Raw genomic sequence first — 17,411 nt, forward strand, 5'->3', positions numbered from 1 at the left:
AAACTCAAAGCCTACAAAGTTGTAACTTGGCTTATTTAATTAAATAAAAATGATAACGACATCATGGTTCGATATACTGTTCTTTCACAAAAAGTTACTCGAAAAGGGTATTTAACCAGATTGGCGTCTTTAAGGGTAAAAAAAGCAAAGCATTTTACCTGTTGTACACCCTTTGCCAACGGACCATGTTAATAATTCTTCAAACTGATAAATTATTTTCACACGCAGGTTGAGGACCAGGTTGAGTATAAACAGTGACTATTACTTTTGATCACGTCTGTAGAGACGTGTTTATTTTCAAATGACGTCACAATCTTTCATTACGTTAAGTTTTGCTAATAAGGAAGTATCCATCTGGGTGGAGTATATCAGGAATATACCATCTTGAATACAGAAAAACTTTTTCCTTAATTTATTTATGGCTCAGAAAGCTCTAGTTTTAGTTTCATTTATGACAGGAAACCGTCAGAAAATTTGTATGAAAATATAGGTATAAAATGTAGCTATACTAAATAAGGATTTTTTCAATTTTTTTAATGGACTTGAAAACTATAGTGATATCAAAACTTTTCAGACGAAGTTGTATAAATAGGTCAAGGGCATACGCGTATAGACATTTTTATAGCACAGCTGGCTAAGCTTTTTAGCATAATGATACGGTCACTTTAGACTTTTGAGGTCGATGCAGCGGTAGAAGAGTCTTCTTTCTAGGAAAACACAACCCGCAATTTTTTTTCACGTGAACATAGCACTCTTGTTACGCTGAATATGTAATTCCACAAGCAGTTTAGCTTGAGTGGGTATAATTTACTTAGTAGGGTACCGTATGCAGTAGTCAGTTGTGTCGTCGCGTAATAATCCTCAACGCAAACATCACAAAATCACAAATGTACCATTTTAGTTGGTGACATGCGCTTGCAAGCATTGTGAACTCCCGAGGAACGGGATCTGGTCTCACCAGCCCCCCCCCCCCCCCCCCCCCCCAAATAAACAATGGAGGGGGCTGTTTTAAATAACTAGGGGGTATACGGTAGCTCAAGGCGAGATAACAAGGAAAAAAATGGGAGGAAAGTGAAAGAAGAGAAAAGAAGAAAAGAAAAGCAGACTAAAGAGCAGTCAACAGTTTATTCGTGTGTACTGATTCACCTTACACCTTTATGGCATTAGATAATTGCTTACCTTACAACCCATTTTTCCAGCTCTTGAGAACTTCGACAAGAAAAGTACTTGGTCTCATGAGGCGTGGTTACTTGAAAACAGTGCTGCCTCGAAAGAATGCTGGGATGGATCGGACGGACAGTCACGTGACCACTGATGGACAAGTCTACGCTGTCCTGTTTAAAAACGAAATTAAGAAATTAAAGTAATGGCTTGATCTCTTAACGCTACAAATTCACTACCTCGTCATTAACTAATTAACAAAAACTTACAAACAATCTCGTCTCAAGAACAAAATGTGTATCAGTACGAACAAAGATACACCATATACATACTTTTTTGGCCATCTTAGCTAAAGAAGAGACAAAAAACAAACTGCGGTGATAAACACAAGGAAATATTAACGCATTTCTGGAAAGAAAAAAAAAGACTTAAACTTGACGTTTCAGTTACTTATTCTACATTTAATTTCTGTTGTTACTCAACGGTTTATTACTTCTGAAGAAGTATGTTGGAACATACGAAACGTCAAGTTTAAGTTTTTTTTTCTTTCCAGAAATGCGCTTATGTTTCTTTATGTTTATCACCGCAGTTTGCTTTCTGTTTTTTCATTTTGAAGATACAACGGTGCAACATTTTTAAGCAATGATAACTTACTAAAGGAATAGAGAGAAAAATTTCTGAGTTATTATCACTCCAACTTTAATTCCTAAGCCGTCTTGTTTATCCTTATTTAGTCTTTATGTTTTCAGGTAATAGTAAGTTAAAGCAAGTTACCCCTGAATGAGGGTCCATTTCCAATATTATTTTCCTTTTTTCAATTGAAATAGCATCTTTTTCTAGGGGTGACATTCTAAGTAAAAACTTCTGAATAGCATTTTCCTTGAAATTAATTTAAGAATTTTAAGTCGACTTTTGTCCCATTGGAGTTAAATATGGCTGGCAGCAGAACTTAAGTTGGGAGCGGTCTCATGTACTATACTTTAATTCTTTTATCTACCGACACTGCGTTGGCAGCAAAATAGAGGCATAATATAACAGAATGGTTTTTTAATGAATATAATTTTTGCCACAAACGAAAAAGAAAGAGCTTACGTTGTCCAACCTGGAAACATTCAAAACAAAGGAATCCCCGAAATTTTAAAAGCTGAAGGGTTCCTAACGTCAAATTCCTTTTCAAATTGTTCTTTGTTAATCCCTCAGCAATTCAATGTACCACAAAAAATTGACTGGGGTGTCAACATTTAATATAATTACTATTCGAATACAAAAAAACTCTTTCGTCCACCCTGTGCATTGTTCAAACAATCGATCATGAAATCCGACACGCCACAACAAACATTACCGAGAGTTTTACTTCTATTCTACGAACGGACAAAAATAAAAGCTGTTTCTACAAAGATTGTCGAAATTCGTCCACTTCGGTTTTTTCCTGGTTAGTTGTTTCATGTTTTTGATATATTCTAGTTGAGGTAAATTTTCCATTTCTTCATCCTATATGGGCCGAAGGCTCGCGTGAGGCTCAAATAATAACATATCTTTGTGTTTACTTCTTTTCTCGTCAAAGAACAGAGATGCACCGTTTTCTGTCCTTTATAATTGTGTTTGTTTGCCATTGGTGTGTGGGCATAAAATGGTCCAGCGAATTTAAAACCGTAACGACCGCAATCTTTGTTCGGAAAAGTTCTACGGTTTGCGCGAAGACAATCCGAAATGTAATCACTCGAGCAAAAAATCGATCATCTACCCTCATTTTCACTGGCAATGATGACCACTAACAGGTCCCAATGATAATTATATCTTATGCGGGCTATATGTTGCTCCGAGAATGTTCCGAGATTACCTTTTCGTGTTTACGGATGCAAAAGCGAATTTAACCAGTACATAACATCAAAGCCAAAAAAAGCTCTTTTTTCATAAATATTGTGAGAAACATGATCAAATTTAGGTATTTGAATTGTCTCAAATATATAGTCAGTTCGGCATGGAAGACACAACGAGAAGGAAATTTAACTAAACAAACAGTCAACTTCTCCCAGCTATTTATTCTCTGTGTTTCTCTTTCTTTTCGCTTCCTGTTCTGTTAATTCTACCACATATTTTTGAGCTATATCTCGGTTTGTAAGGCCTACAGTACATAGGAGACCAAATTAATCGCTATGAAGCTAAAATAGTAAATAAACGTGGCTTTGAACTAGAACGTATGTACTCCAGCGCAACGAAGCTACCCGCACTAAAGTTCACTTTTCAAAGCCTATTTCACTTAACTGTCTCTGGCGTCTCTGGCTCTACAGAGAGTTTATAAATGATGTAAAAGATCGGTTGGACTTCAGACAATACCTCAGCAACATAGATCATCGCATAGTAGATATTCACTATATAACGTATTATTGCTCTAGAAGTACTATTTAAAACAATGGATCACTTACAGTTGTTGTTTTCATTTTGCTATCCAATGTCTCCTGCGACCTCCATCTTATGGGCGGTGGACTAAGGCTTAAAAACCCGCTAGAAAATGAGGAATGATGAGTTAAAAAATGATCCAGCGCCGTTCCTTAACTATCGCACACTAAACTAGGCCCAGTAGTCTTGCACTTTAATAACCAAACAGTAAGCTAGCTGTCACCGCAAATATCTGATAATTATACAACTGTCGTAGATCTAGAGGCCAAATGACCGATGAATGATTCAAGTAATTAACTTATAAACGAATTGGATAAAATTGAAAATGATTTCTAGCAAGCAGCTAATTGGGTGAAAATATTAGAGCCAAATTAAATAACAAATGGAATCGGCGACATTTAAGAACTTAAGCCATCAAAATAATGGCTAATTTATGCATAACTTGATCTCTAAGTTTTCTTTGGGGTACAGTTAGGAACACTTCTGTCTGCAGAAATCATTTCAGCTTTGAACACCGAGAAAAATGTTCCCCAAGCACTGGGAAAGTCTCACATGACCGTTTGTTGTTCGTATTACGATATAAGTTACAAGGTTAACTTGTACTTATATGGATGAATGTAAATTAATTTTATTTGACTGTATATCTGGAATTGCTCGATGCACACAAGTACATCGCCACATAAAACTTGAAAGATCAAACAAAGTAAGCAAACTTTCTTTATGCGCTCTAGACAGCAGAAAAACGGTAATAGACTGCTTCCATTGTAGGGTTAAAATGTTACGGAATGTATACAAGGCTATCTAGGAACCATTGGCGTGGTTTTAAGAGTATATGCTGAAAACAACGAAAAGCATATGTAGTACTGTAAATAAATAAATGTACATCCTTTCGTCCACACGCCGGCTAAGTCAAAGAAGTATATCATGTGAATTCAAGCCTTAAATCTATGGATTACGTCAACTCAAAGGAAAATATGGGAAATATATTGGAATAATGCACTAGGTAAGAAAACAGCCAATATGGAATTTCTTCGACTGAGTTATAGCTTTTCAGACTTAGTTATAAATTAAAGCTAATTTGGGTCCTTATTATAAATGACTTAACTATGCTGCCAGCGACTTGGCAAAAAAAAAGATTTGTAGAAGGCAAAAGCCTTTGCAACCGATTATCGTTGCGGGTAGTAGCCGAAAAGACATCAACTTGTCGACTGCAGCCTACCGTGTGATTGCTTTGACCGCTTGGGTTGCCTCCGACACATAGATCGTTGGCATCTGCATACTTTTTAGAAGCTGCGAGTCATCCATGACATCTGCCGTCAGAATAATTACCGCATTTACTTTTCATTGTTATCCAGCCTGACTCTTTCAACCGCAGATAACATTTCCAAGCAAAATGTTCTACACGAAGTCGTTTGAACTTTACAAACATATCTGAAATACCACCCGCTCAAACGAATAATGTTTGGGGCACTCACAATGTAAAGGGATTAAGCCGGTTTTGTTCGGCATTTGCACAGCTTTTGTATACGCGCTTAGTTCAGTTTATTAAAGACGAAAAAATACTAAAAGATTCAACAACCAATGGGAGGAGAGGGGCAATTAATGTCGCCTCGCAAACAGCGTTTTAATGAAGGCAATTAACTTAAATAATTTACCATTCTATCATGCAATGTTCTTTGACTTATTATGCACAATTACTTCATTCAAAAAGAGATTACAAAGCACTTGCTGTGACATTTTAGATATCCCAATTATTCCAGACCAGGACAAACAGTGTTATCGCACGAGGTTCAATAAACAACACGAAAAAGAAAATTGAGTAAGGTGGAATAGATCGTTCAGAAAGTTCACTCAAAATTGTGCCGAAAACCCAGAGAAATTACTTAACAAGAACGGTAACATTCTGTACACACCCTTCATAACCGTTTATTTTTGGTTACGTTACTTCACCATAATGTTTTTTCTACGAAAAGACGCGAAAATTGGGCATGGTAATATAGATCGTTTAAAACATTCAACACAGACTTAGTGGAATTCCTATGAAGAAAATCGTTAAAAAGAGTAAACTTTCCGTTAACCCCGAACCCCTTACTAGACGTGTACTTAAAGGAAAAGTTACTTCACGATTAGCTATTTAAGGGAGGACATCATCTAATTTTACAACTTTTAAACCCTTTCACTCAAAGTGTGAACGATGGAGTTTTGCAAGGTGGTTGTAATTTCTGAATCTGTGGACGAAATCTTGCAGAGTGAACACTCATAGAAAACTCCTTGCTCACAAGGTGATGTTAGCTTTTTCGGTATTAAGTAGAAAACGAGAATTGGAAATTTTCTCGAATTTGACCTTTACGGACTTCGGGAACTGAAAGGGTCAATATATGTAAGGTTATTAAAAGTAAATGATTCCTCACTGAGATCTTACCCGTCGTCATTGTTAACCTTTCTTGGAATAAACAAACTTCTTGAGCGATGAGACCTTATTCCATCGGCAATTTTTTTGGAAAAATCCTGCAACAGATAAAGAATTTTGCGTTAAACAATTTTCGTCGTTAATCAGTAATCGTTTGGCAGTACCACTAATATTTTTAACCCACTCTATTCAGAAATAGAACCAGCGGAAACTTTTGTATATCAGGTACTGTGAAATTTCCCTTTTCCTAACTAAGATTGTGGCATGGGAATGATTAAGAAAAATTTGGACATACTTTGGTTCATATAATCCCTCAGAGTTGGCGGAATACTTTGATAACAGTTGAGTCGTATTTCAGAAAGCTGGAAGAAACTGCTAGAAAGCATCGGAATATGTATAAGCAAAGCTGTTAAAATTGACGAGGCAATGATACGTTTTTTGCAAGTGGAGCTGACAAAGAATTAATTTACCTTCATTGCAAGGTTGTGGGCAAATGCAGCTTTCCCTTAAAGGTGTATAAAGTAACAGCTGCTGAATTTTGACGACTAAACTCCCTTTCACATTGTGCAAAAGGACTGCTAAGATTTAATTGTTTTTCTGGAACAAAACCCACAAGACTTTTACGAAGCAGAGCCGAATCAGACCCATTGATGACATCGCAGAGGGTGACTTTTGTCGAAAACCGCAAGAACGTTTAAGCAGTATATCAATGCGATATTGGCCCAACTTGCATTCTTCCGCTATCATAAGAAACTTGAATAATTACAGTCAGAAAACGCAATGTGAGTTTCTTACATTTCAATTTGAAAAGATAGAAATATAGGCATCGTTTTGACATAACCTGTAATATCTGATCAGAAATGAGGACATTCTACTTGAACAAATGCTTCAAATAACAAAGTTTTAAAATCGACGATATTCAAAAGTTTCTGTCAATCCTGCATTAAATCAGTACTTAAAACAAAATGCCCGAATATATCGCTACTCAATTTAAATTTACCTGAATGAGTAAAACTCGTTTTAAGGGCAAAAGTCGAACTCAGAAGTCGAACTGAATTTGGCAAATGTAAAACACCTCGTCACGTGTCTGAAGTTGTAATTTATTGATGTGACTTGAAAGAGAAATAAGTAAACTTAAGTCAAGTTATTATCTTTAGTCACGAGCGCTATTTATTGAAAATTTTTTAACACTACCTACCTTAGACATGCAGTGTCAGTTCGATGGAAATCGTTCACAGTCCTTTTCCACAAAAACCAGCAGTTAGCACGACGAAGCAGAGAAACGGAGGGACAAAGGATAACGCGTTCTCGTTTAACTATTGAAGCGATTCAAATTCTTCTTAATGTTTGCCTTGAGATATTTTCACGCCGCGCCTGTTTATGAAAAATGCTGACAAATATGTAATTTACCCCAGGCCCGCGACCGTGAGCAATTGATATGGCATCCGATGTTCGCTTTCTTGTTTCTTTTGTTGTGTTATCTCATTCGACCATTAGACAAAACGACAGCAGCTTCTATAAATGAAGGTGTTTGAATGAACAAACCATTTTTGCATTACGCTACGAATCACTGGCTTGCTTGTTAAGGAAGGAAGTGGTTATCGTCGGTGACGAAAGTTCTGAAGAATTGTGCGCTAATTCAGTACTGGGTACAGCCTTATTTAACGGCCTTCAAGGAACATATCGTTATCAACCAATGAAAATAACCAGCAACTTAGCTTTAAAATAGGGTTAGTCCAATTGCTGAGATTAAAAAAGCCCTGTTTTGAAACTTCATCGCAACAGAAGCAAAAATCAAAATCAATTCTCCTATAAACAATAAAAATAAAAGGCTTTTTGATGATCAGAAATACATCATCAGATTACGTCTACACCCTTGGTACTTCGAGAACGGACCTCTGGAGCCCGGGTAACTGAGACCATCAAAAACAAAACAAGTTAGACCATTTTAGGTCACCACGGAGGAACTCAGTAAATACAGTTCAATATCAGACTATCAGACAGACTTTTTCTTTCAGAATAATTTTCATGACCCGCAGAGAACAAAAACTGGAAGTGAACAAAAGAGAGCTTAGGAACATCAATGCTTCTTTCAAATTCGGTTATGGTAATTTTGCATTTAAGCTCACACATCCTGAACACACCTCTTGTATCACAACAATACTGACAATAATTACCACTGTTATCTCCAAAGATAATGGTTTCGCTTAACGGCAATTTGCAACTGGAATCAAAATTATTAACTGGGAACACGCAACGTTAATTCCCTTGGTAATTTTAGAGTACACCAAACCAGTCACACTTTTAGATTTCTTGTTAAAAAGTTGTTCAAAGAAACATCATTAAGGGGCAACTGCAGTATCTAAGAAAATTGTACTGTCAAGAGGGTTAACAAACCATAGAACATCAGAAAAAAAACATAATAATTACAATAAACCACTCTTATACAAAAGTTGTGGAGGTCCACTTACTTTCTTTAAACGAGATACTTCGTTAGAATAACCGTTTTGAGACAAAAATCCGCAAGAGTGACCATTCAAGTGAAACTTCATTAAAGAACTTTGCTTTGGTGTTTTACGTCAAATAATAATTGAAAAACATAGTTATTGATATTTTAGTGGTTTTCCCATAGGAACGTGATGTGATAAACCAAGAATTAAGGTGATATAGCTATGTTGATCCTTTTCTGCGAGCAGAGGATACCGTTAAGAAGACTCTGCTAACAGGATGATTAGGGAGCTTAAGCAACTACTTCGACGACGACGACGACAACTTCAAAAAACAATAGGTTTAATGATCAAAACAACAGCTCTGCACGTGCATCACGCTTTTTAGTACATTTCTTTGACGTCCACTGCACGCTACGACGTGAAACCTCCTAATTTGACGTTTTATGGAGGACGTGGACAAACAACGACGAATGTTCCTTCCTCTTTTTGAACTTGAATAAAATCCTTACGAATTCAACTCCAGGAAAAGTCGCCTGCATTTGATATATTGAGCGGGTCCAAATAGACGCGATTAAGTTTGAAAGAACGCAAATTCATTTGTTTAGAGACATTTTCACTGCCGTCGTCGTCGTTTCTGCTTAAGGTCCCTAATAGCGATATGTTGACAGAATGGCTGTCTCTAAGACTAGGCGCACTGTATGCGCTGCATGCACGACACTGCAGTGAATCATTGTATACTGCATTGGATTCCATATTGTAATTGTAAGCAATTCCTTCCAGGGGACACGCAGTCTGTAATCACCTTAGAATCAATTTAATTTTGCGATGAGACTAAAATTATTGGTGCTTTGCAAGAAACGAGGAATTTACCAGATTTCGATCAATCTTTCCACTTTCCCAATTTTCAACTATACTTCCAGACAACGATAGGCTGCGTAGCAAGCGTTTCCGTGTGGTTTCGGAGCAAAGAAAGACCGAGAAACGACAAGGAACGGGATTTTCAGCGTTGGCCGCGCGAAAAATGGAACGAGAGCCTCATTTTTCGCGCGGTCTTTGACTCTCATTCCTCGTTCTTTGCTCCGAAACCGCGCGGAAACGCTTACTACGCAGGCTAATACAACGACAAAAGCAACAATTTGTCCATCTAGCGTCCAAAGACAGCTAACAATAACTTCAGTACACTCAGCTTCGAAAATTTGCTGTTAATTTACAGTTGACGTCATTCGTACAATTCTCGACTGGATGTAAGAGGTAGAGCATGTAGAGCTAAGGAAAATGGTGGACGATTTCACAGGTTATGGGAAGACGAAATAGCCGAACTACTGCCTCAAAAATACCAATCAACGGATATAAACTGCTATATGAAATTATCTGGAATAACAGACACCTTTATCCTTAAACTGCCAAGATCTGATAAAAGTTTTGAAGACGGACATTTAACATAGAAGTAAGCAAGTTATATAAGAAGGATACGAAAAATTATGGAGAACTCGGAGGTGCTTTATAGCTGCTCGATCTGTATAATTCTTCATATCTTACGAAAGCCTTATCAACTAACTGACTAAAAAGTGTCTGTTTTGCAACCCACGAGAAATAACACAATGTTTCCACCAGACATATCTCATATTTTCATATCGAATCGAAGACGGAGAAATTCCAAGTGGGTTATGCAAACAGCAAATTAGATATTGAGATAAATCTTCACTTCGATGACCCATGAGCAGAGCCGAGCATTTTTATGTAATTGGTCATTTCCTTACCCTCTTAAAAACTATGCACTTGGAGCTTGATCTAAAAATAACTTATGACGAAGTGCTCTTTTGTTGAGTCATGTATGGCCAATACAGACAACCTCTATTCTCACTTTCTCCTGGAACCGTTGAGTAAAACGATTAAAAAGTAGTCAAAAGTTGAAAGCGCTGAAGAGAGATGAAGCTGAGCTGGGGCAAGGAGACAGAGGAATTTCAAGTGAAGAATCTCGCATCGTTAACAGTCACACGGGCCAAGACAGATACACTTAGCGGAATTCCACAAAGTACTACCCTACGAAAGTATTTACTTCCTTTAGCAGTGTTCTACTTCCCCATTGACACAACAACCCAGTTTCTAACAAAAATAACCCCTTCTGTATTTCTTTTCTTATGCGTCATTAAGGGTGCGTTCGATTGTGTTTACGGAATAAGAATATGATCCAAAAGTTTTGTTGCAAATCTCTTATTTGGACTACTTAACACTACATAGAGAACTATTTTTTATCAAGCAGATTTCTAGATACTGCAATGCACTAAATGAACGCCAAAATAAGTGATATCCAGAATTTATTCCATTATTAGTATTCCAGAGTATGGTCGATCGAACACGCCCTTAGTAATCCCTTAATAGAAAACTTACACTCAACTTTGAGGAACGGGTGCCATTTTGCCCTCCTTGCAAGAAATCTTCGGAGAAAAACCGGCGTGAAAGACGAAGACGGTGAACACGGGAGAGACCTGCAACAACAAATTCACGATATAAACAATTTAAAGGAAGTTAAACCATAGTAAAACCCAAGTTTAGAACATGATATTAAGCGAGTAAGAGTTGGATACGAAAACAAAAACAATTTAGAACAAAATCACTCTGTCATATCGACCTAAACCAGATTTTGCCTAAATAGCATCTCATACCCTTATGAGATTTCTGCTCTTTTGTATGTGTGAGACTTGACAATTTCTTCTAATTCATTTTTAGAGCGATATATTGATGGTTTAGCAAATAACAATGTCCATTGTCATTTCAAGCATCTAAATATCAAACCTCAGTTTATTGTATATAGTTTCACTGTTGAGAGAATTATTTCATGTAAGCTGCCTTTTACAGCATTTTCAAGCACTCGCAATCAAGTTTTGACGAATCAACTTTACTAGTCTTTTCCAGTCGATGCTAAAATAAGAACTTCGCTTTAAACGATACCAAAAATTATTGGCAAACACGTTATAGTCAAATTTACAACAGCAACAGATTTATCGTAAATTTCAGCCCATGGTGCTTGTCACTCAAAAATCCGTATGGTCTCCTTTCTCTCAAAATCGATTGGAATTTTCAAAACTGTGAGTTACGAAAAATTAAGGTGGCTCTGAACCTGCTCTACAATTTCTTCAAACTTTGAGAAGAGTTGCATCTCAACTTTGTGCTTGAAAGATCCATCTTGGTGGTACATTATTATATATAGAAATTAGGCTATTTTTAGGACAGGTAACAACTACAAAAATCACGAGAAGCAATCACACGAGTTTCACGTGAGATACAGAAGGCCAGTACGGAAGGAATTTATCCATAATTAGTAGCGAAGAATTGTCACCGTTTTGTGACATGACAAAGCTTCTAAGAAGCACCTCGTAAATGGAGAGCCAAAGCTTTCTTTTGTTGTTTCGCCGTTTTCAATCAAATTGTTGTTCCAAAAAAACATAATGTACTAAGACCTACAATAAAAAAGAAATTACCTTTCGGATTTTACATAATAAATTTGAAGGGTTTTCCGACCGCTTTCTTTGTGGGAGATTCGTCGTAAGAAGGCGGAGAGCGAGGCCGCTAACTAACAGGTGAGCAGGAAAAAAAAGCGAACAGTCCCTTCAGCCTTGATTTCATTAATGGCTTATTCCAAATACCAAATTAGATGCAGGTTGCACTTCAAATGAGAAATTTAACTTTGTTCCTGATGGTTAAAACTCTCTGATCCGTGAAAGCTGGGCCACCATCATCTGACCACCGGAAAACAATTATTTTAACGGCAAGGGTAATAAATTGATTTTAATTAATCTACAAGCGCTGTGAGTTAAAAAATTCTTTGAGAGAAATCAGCCAACCATTCTGTTTTTATTCGTTTCAATAATTACTGCTCTTAATAACATTACTACCGATGGAAATGAACTTGGGATACTGACAGCGACAGGTTGTACTATTTTACACAGAAATCAAGATAATGAATTTCATAACATAAACAACCTCCGTTATTAAAACTCATTTCAATCTACGATAGTCAGGGTATAAAGGTGTTTTGTTCTATATCAGCTGAGAGCTTGTTTTAAGGATAATCCCGGTGTAACTGAAAGTCAGAGAACACTTTAACAATTGATTTCAGTAGATCTAAATATTCTCGTTCTTTGTTTTGGTTTCATCACCATAGAATTTAAAAGTTAAATACAAATATACAAATATATGCAGTAAGGAACATGGTAACATACTATAAAGAAAATAAATAAATAACATAAATTTTCTGCTGTAAGACAGTAAGGCCGCAAGAGTTTAAAAATTGTATTTTCCAGTAATTATTGATCAATAACTTCACTGTCTGAAAGTGCTTTATCAGGTGTTTTCAAGCTACTTTGTTTAAAACATTCGTTTCCACGCAATTCAACTCACAATACCAAACTCAAGGGATATTTTGGAATTCTAAAAAGTCGGCTTATTTGGAGAGGAAAAGAGATATTATACAACTTTTAAAAGTACAAGGTGCCCTATGTAATGTCGCTTTTCTCGCAAGAATATTATATCACTGTTGTTGCCATTCCCGCTAATTTCCCAAGTTTTAAGGAAAAACATTAAATTGTACCGACAAACAGAATTGCTAATATACCGCGGAATCGAAATTTAATTTTTGTGCCATTCAATATTTTTTCTATTTTACACCTTTGGTTAATTTGTTTAGCCGCACATGCGGTGGAACTAGACAATAAAGACCTTTGAATTAACAATCGTATTCTCGCTCGCAAGTTGTCTCTATTTTAAAAATCAGTTTGTGGTAAATTCCTGACACAAAGAGAAAAAGCATGCTAAAGAGCGAAAGCACAAATTACTTCAATAAAGTTTGTAAAAGACGATTTTTCCCCACACTGTACTGGAAAGGTAAATACAACGTCACGTGACTCGTCTCCAGGGCCTACTCTTGTAAAGTCAATAACAGGATTCAAATTTCACGACATCGTTACACATTATTTTTAAACAAATAACTGTTTTTTAATCACGCTTTAGTTTCAGCGAAGTAATGACCGTAGAAACCTCGTCTTCCGTCCAGATTTCAGTCTTTTGTTAATGAATTTACTCAAACAAACAAACGTTTAATACTTCGTAAAACAATTAGTCGAGCCGGGCAAGGTGGGAAAAACGCCATTTTAAACGACATAAGCCGAATAAACAAAATTAGCAATATTGGCCAAAAAATGTCAGCGTTCTTTAAAGTATCAAGAATAAACATTTATCCACAATATTACAAATACCTGTAAACTTTTACAGGGAATCTAACAGCGGACAACAGCTAAGAGATCTTCACGTGAACGGCTATGGTTTCGCGGCGGCAACATCAAAGGAATTTTAGTTCAGTCGGTGCCTTTGAATGACACATTAACGCGATCGACAATAGCGAGTACAAAAACCGCTATCAGTGAAAAACTGAGAGAGAATAAAGGTGAATATAGGACCGCTTTTTAAAAAGGGTAAAGCAAAAAAAAAATTACAAAAAAATTAGCCAAGGGGTCAATTTTATCAAAAATTCATTACCAAGAATCCCGAAATAGTAAATTTCAAAATCCTTGAGTTTGTGCTCCGGCTCTTCTTAATCATCTTCACGACAAAAGCTTCAAAATAGGAATTGTAAAAGAGGGGTAATTTGTTGAAACAATAGTAATTAGTTGAGGGGGCGACACGGTCGTAAAGCCCACGGGCATAAATGATCATTTAAGACCATATAAAGTGCCTGGTTTTGAAAGACTTTCCAGAAATCTCTGCACATACTGCCTCTAAATTTTAGAAACACTTTCGTGAATCCGTTGCAAGCAGCTATCATAATATTTATAAAACAGTGCCTCATAAACAAAGCCTCTTGTAGCGCTTTTCTAAGTCCGCAAATGTAAACAAAGGCACGATTTGCTTTGACTTGCTAAAGACCTCATTGAAGCCGCAAAAAATTTCGCTCTATGTAGAATTTGTTTTTGTCATCAGTATTTCAAACAAGGTAGCTTATTCCATGACAGTTAATTTAAAAAAAAAAGCAAAATTCTCTTGTAGCATAATTTGAGATAAAGTGATTATTCGTCCTCATAAAAGTAGAAATAACCACACTGAACATATTTAAACGTCGGTTGATAATTGTTTTAAGATGGCCAAAATGCCATTTGCTGTGTAAAATACCGTTGGACGAACTTGCGATTGAAGGAATCGCAACCACAAAAGACTACTGTGCATTAGTTAACGTCTGTATAACGCGCTTAAGGAACACTTTGTGTATCCTGGAACTACCTTAAAAAGAATGGGTGTAATGTTTATTTACGCAAGTGCTCTAAGTTCTGTAACTGCTTCATGGTTGGAAGAAAAATGAAAGAGGTTGTAAAGCGTCAAAATTTCGCCTCGAATTGATATCAACAATTCCCCAACTCTGGGCCATTTTTATATTGAGATACAGCGGCTCCACACAGGAAAAGAATGACACAAAAACAGTATTGTATATTCTGCCGCCTGTCGGAACAAACGAGGGAGGCACTTATGGGGAATTTAAAAACCTGCAAAAAAAAAATGAATGAAAAGTTACCTTCATGAGTTGGATTTTCAATAAGTTCAGCAGAATCGCAAAGTTTAGACTTGATTTTAGTGGTAGCTGCCAAAAAACGGGCACAATCGAGATATTCCTACAAAAGATACAAAAACAAAGATTAATCACTTAAAGAATTATGCAAAAATGACCTCAGACCAACTCAACTCCTCAGCAAAAGCGTACAATTAAAACAAAATCAACCACTACTTACTATGTCGTCAACGAACGTCCTTAGTTTCTTTTCGCTTGAAAACAGAACACACAGCCGGTTGAGCCACTCGCCTCCATCGTCGGCTAAAACGGGGGAAGTAAATCGTTCAAAATGAGTTAACTCGTACCGGTATACATATATCCGTTTAAAATTTGTCTCCTGTGAAGGCACTTACTTAAAATGGTCAGCCATCCCTCAAGTTTCTCTGCCACCATTGAGCAAACCAAGACTGGGAACACGTGAATTATTTGCCAAAGAAATGATGACCAGAGTCCGTTCTCTCCATGTGATACCACGTCGTTCTTTGATTTTGCCACTTGCAATCTGGTTCACTTTGTCAATATCGAAAGTTCATTCTTATGCGAAACACGAATATATAGTTCTAAGTGTTTATTGCGATTTAGCCAATCACACGACAGATCTTTGTTTGGAGATAATTATCGATTTTTGTAAAGTTACGTCGTCGCATTTTTTTGGCGTGACCCTTTTGGCCGTCTTGGGTTATTAATCACCTTCTTGAAAGGCATGACGAACAAAGATACTTAAGCGGTTAATTTTTCGAGTAACTTGCAGACAAAAGTTTTTTGAAAATCAAAGGAGAGGAAAAGTGAAGCTAATGAGTCAATAAAGGCCGATTTGTTTTTCTTCCTAATTAAATTTTTCCACTTGTAGCGAATCTTCACGAGATACGAGACAACGAGGAACAATCGCTTTAAAACCTAAAGGGCTCTTGCACGGAGGCCATTAGCTCACGAGATCTAAATGGGCACATATTGCTTTTCTATGAACGTATCAACTCTGGTTTGTTTGTAAATGGCGAAAGGACAACCTTCATGTACACTTGTGTTCGTTGACAAACGCTCTTATACGGGAGTTTAGAATAAATGATGTTCTATCAGTTATGTCTACATTCTACTGTGTTACTCTCGGAAATGCCAGGCGAGGTGAGCAGCGAGGCAAAAAATCCCACAGGAAAAAACATACTTCATGGTCTTTAACTTCGACCAAGTGTGCCCAGAAATAATTTCGAAAAAATAGTACGTTAAGTGCAATTTCATACACAAAGAAGTTAAATCGCCAGAAATTCTTCACAGCAACGTGCTTAGTTGCAACGTCAAGATTATTTTTGGAAACAGAGATATTTGGTGTGCGAGTTGTGTCCAATTTTCTAGTAGGTATATCATCTAGTTTGGGCGACTTACGTCAGAACAAACTATGCTACGTTGCTTTTAAGTAGCACATAATTTGGTAAACTCGCGTAACTGGACAATATTGACAGACCAACTTCTTGAAAAATGTTACTGACATGAGTGACCATGACTGAGTGAACGACGTTCGTGATAAAAAAAACAAGTAACAATAAAAATAATCGAGATAAAAGTTGAACGGTGTAAACTTGTTTCATTTACGATGGAAAGGAATGGATCACACCTTCTGAAATATGCTCTGCAATGTTATTAATTTCTTTCAGTTACTTCTCCTTAATTGTTTGAAAAACAGGTCAGCTAGAATGTCAAGAAACAGCCTAGAAGTCATGCGTGCAATTCAGTTTTTTGAGGAAGTCGGTAGACGAGTCACACGAAATAGAACAACTACAAGCAAGAAATTTGGACCCGAAACGCTTCAGTGACAGTAAGCCATTATTATCTTTTTGCTAATCGCTTGTGTGTCTCAGCACAGTATAAGAAGCCCTTGAAGGCCTGGATGACTCAAACTAATATGAGTCAATGCGCGTGACTTGATCGGACACCAGTTCCAAGCACGTTGCTGATTTCAGTTAAGACTCATTAACTGTCATCCTGATACATAATCAATGAGTGAATAATTTGTTTCCCTGTGCCTTGGTAAGTACATTCCACAAAATGAAAAGTCGAGTCTATTTAGATAAAACCAGAATATTTTCAAACACCACCAACATGGATAAAAAAGGGAGAGACAAGTGTTATCACTCTCAAACATCTCAAAACGAGAAGCATTTCTTTTCGTTCCTTATTTAACAGGGGGAATTAATTAAGGCCAAAATGTTGAGATCTCAAAAAATAAATAAATAAATAAACAACTTTACAAAAAACATTTTCTTTTCAGAGAACAATTTCACAGCTATGGTCGAAGACCAGATCAATGCCTCACTATAACCTGCCAACAAAACAACGAAGACATCAACTTTTGCACGGCCTTCGGGCAATAACCAGAATTACTAAGTCTGCTAAGCTT

At 36.8% G+C, this 17,411-nt stretch overlaps 1 protein-coding gene across 4 annotated transcripts in view; it reads right to left on the reverse strand.

Moving 5' to 3' along the window:
• The window catches only part of LOC140936425 (disabled homolog 2-interacting protein-like), a 28,469-nt gene extending 12,396 nt beyond the window's left edge, over positions 1-16,073 (reverse strand). Inside the window, exons 1-7 of one of the 4 annotated variants that reach the window (XM_073385897.1) lie at positions 15,373-16,073; positions 15,198-15,280; positions 14,984-15,080; positions 10,813-10,910; positions 5,984-6,069; positions 3,588-3,666; positions 1,180-1,334 (exon numbers count right to left, since the gene is read on the reverse strand). In XM_073385897.1, the coding sequence (XP_073241998.1) occupies positions 1,180-1,334; positions 3,588-3,666; positions 5,984-6,069; positions 10,813-10,910; positions 14,984-15,080; positions 15,198-15,280; positions 15,373-15,412 (638 nt within the window). In that variant the 5' untranslated portion in view covers positions 15,413-16,073. Of the gene's footprint in view, positions 1-158; positions 235-1,179; positions 1,335-3,587; positions 3,667-5,983; positions 6,070-6,441; positions 6,618-7,169; positions 7,468-10,812; positions 10,911-14,983; positions 15,081-15,197; positions 15,281-15,372 lie in introns of those variants that run through there. The other 3 variants (XM_073385894.1, XM_073385895.1, XM_073385896.1) reach the window with 3 other exon arrangements.
• Between the last annotated feature and the right edge of the window lie 1,338 nt (positions 16,074-17,411).

This window comes from Porites lutea, chromosome 5, assembly GCF_958299795.1.
Source record: "Porites lutea chromosome 5, jaPorLute2.1, whole genome shotgun sequence".
NCBI lineage: Eukaryota > Metazoa > Cnidaria > Anthozoa > Scleractinia > Poritidae > Porites > Porites lutea.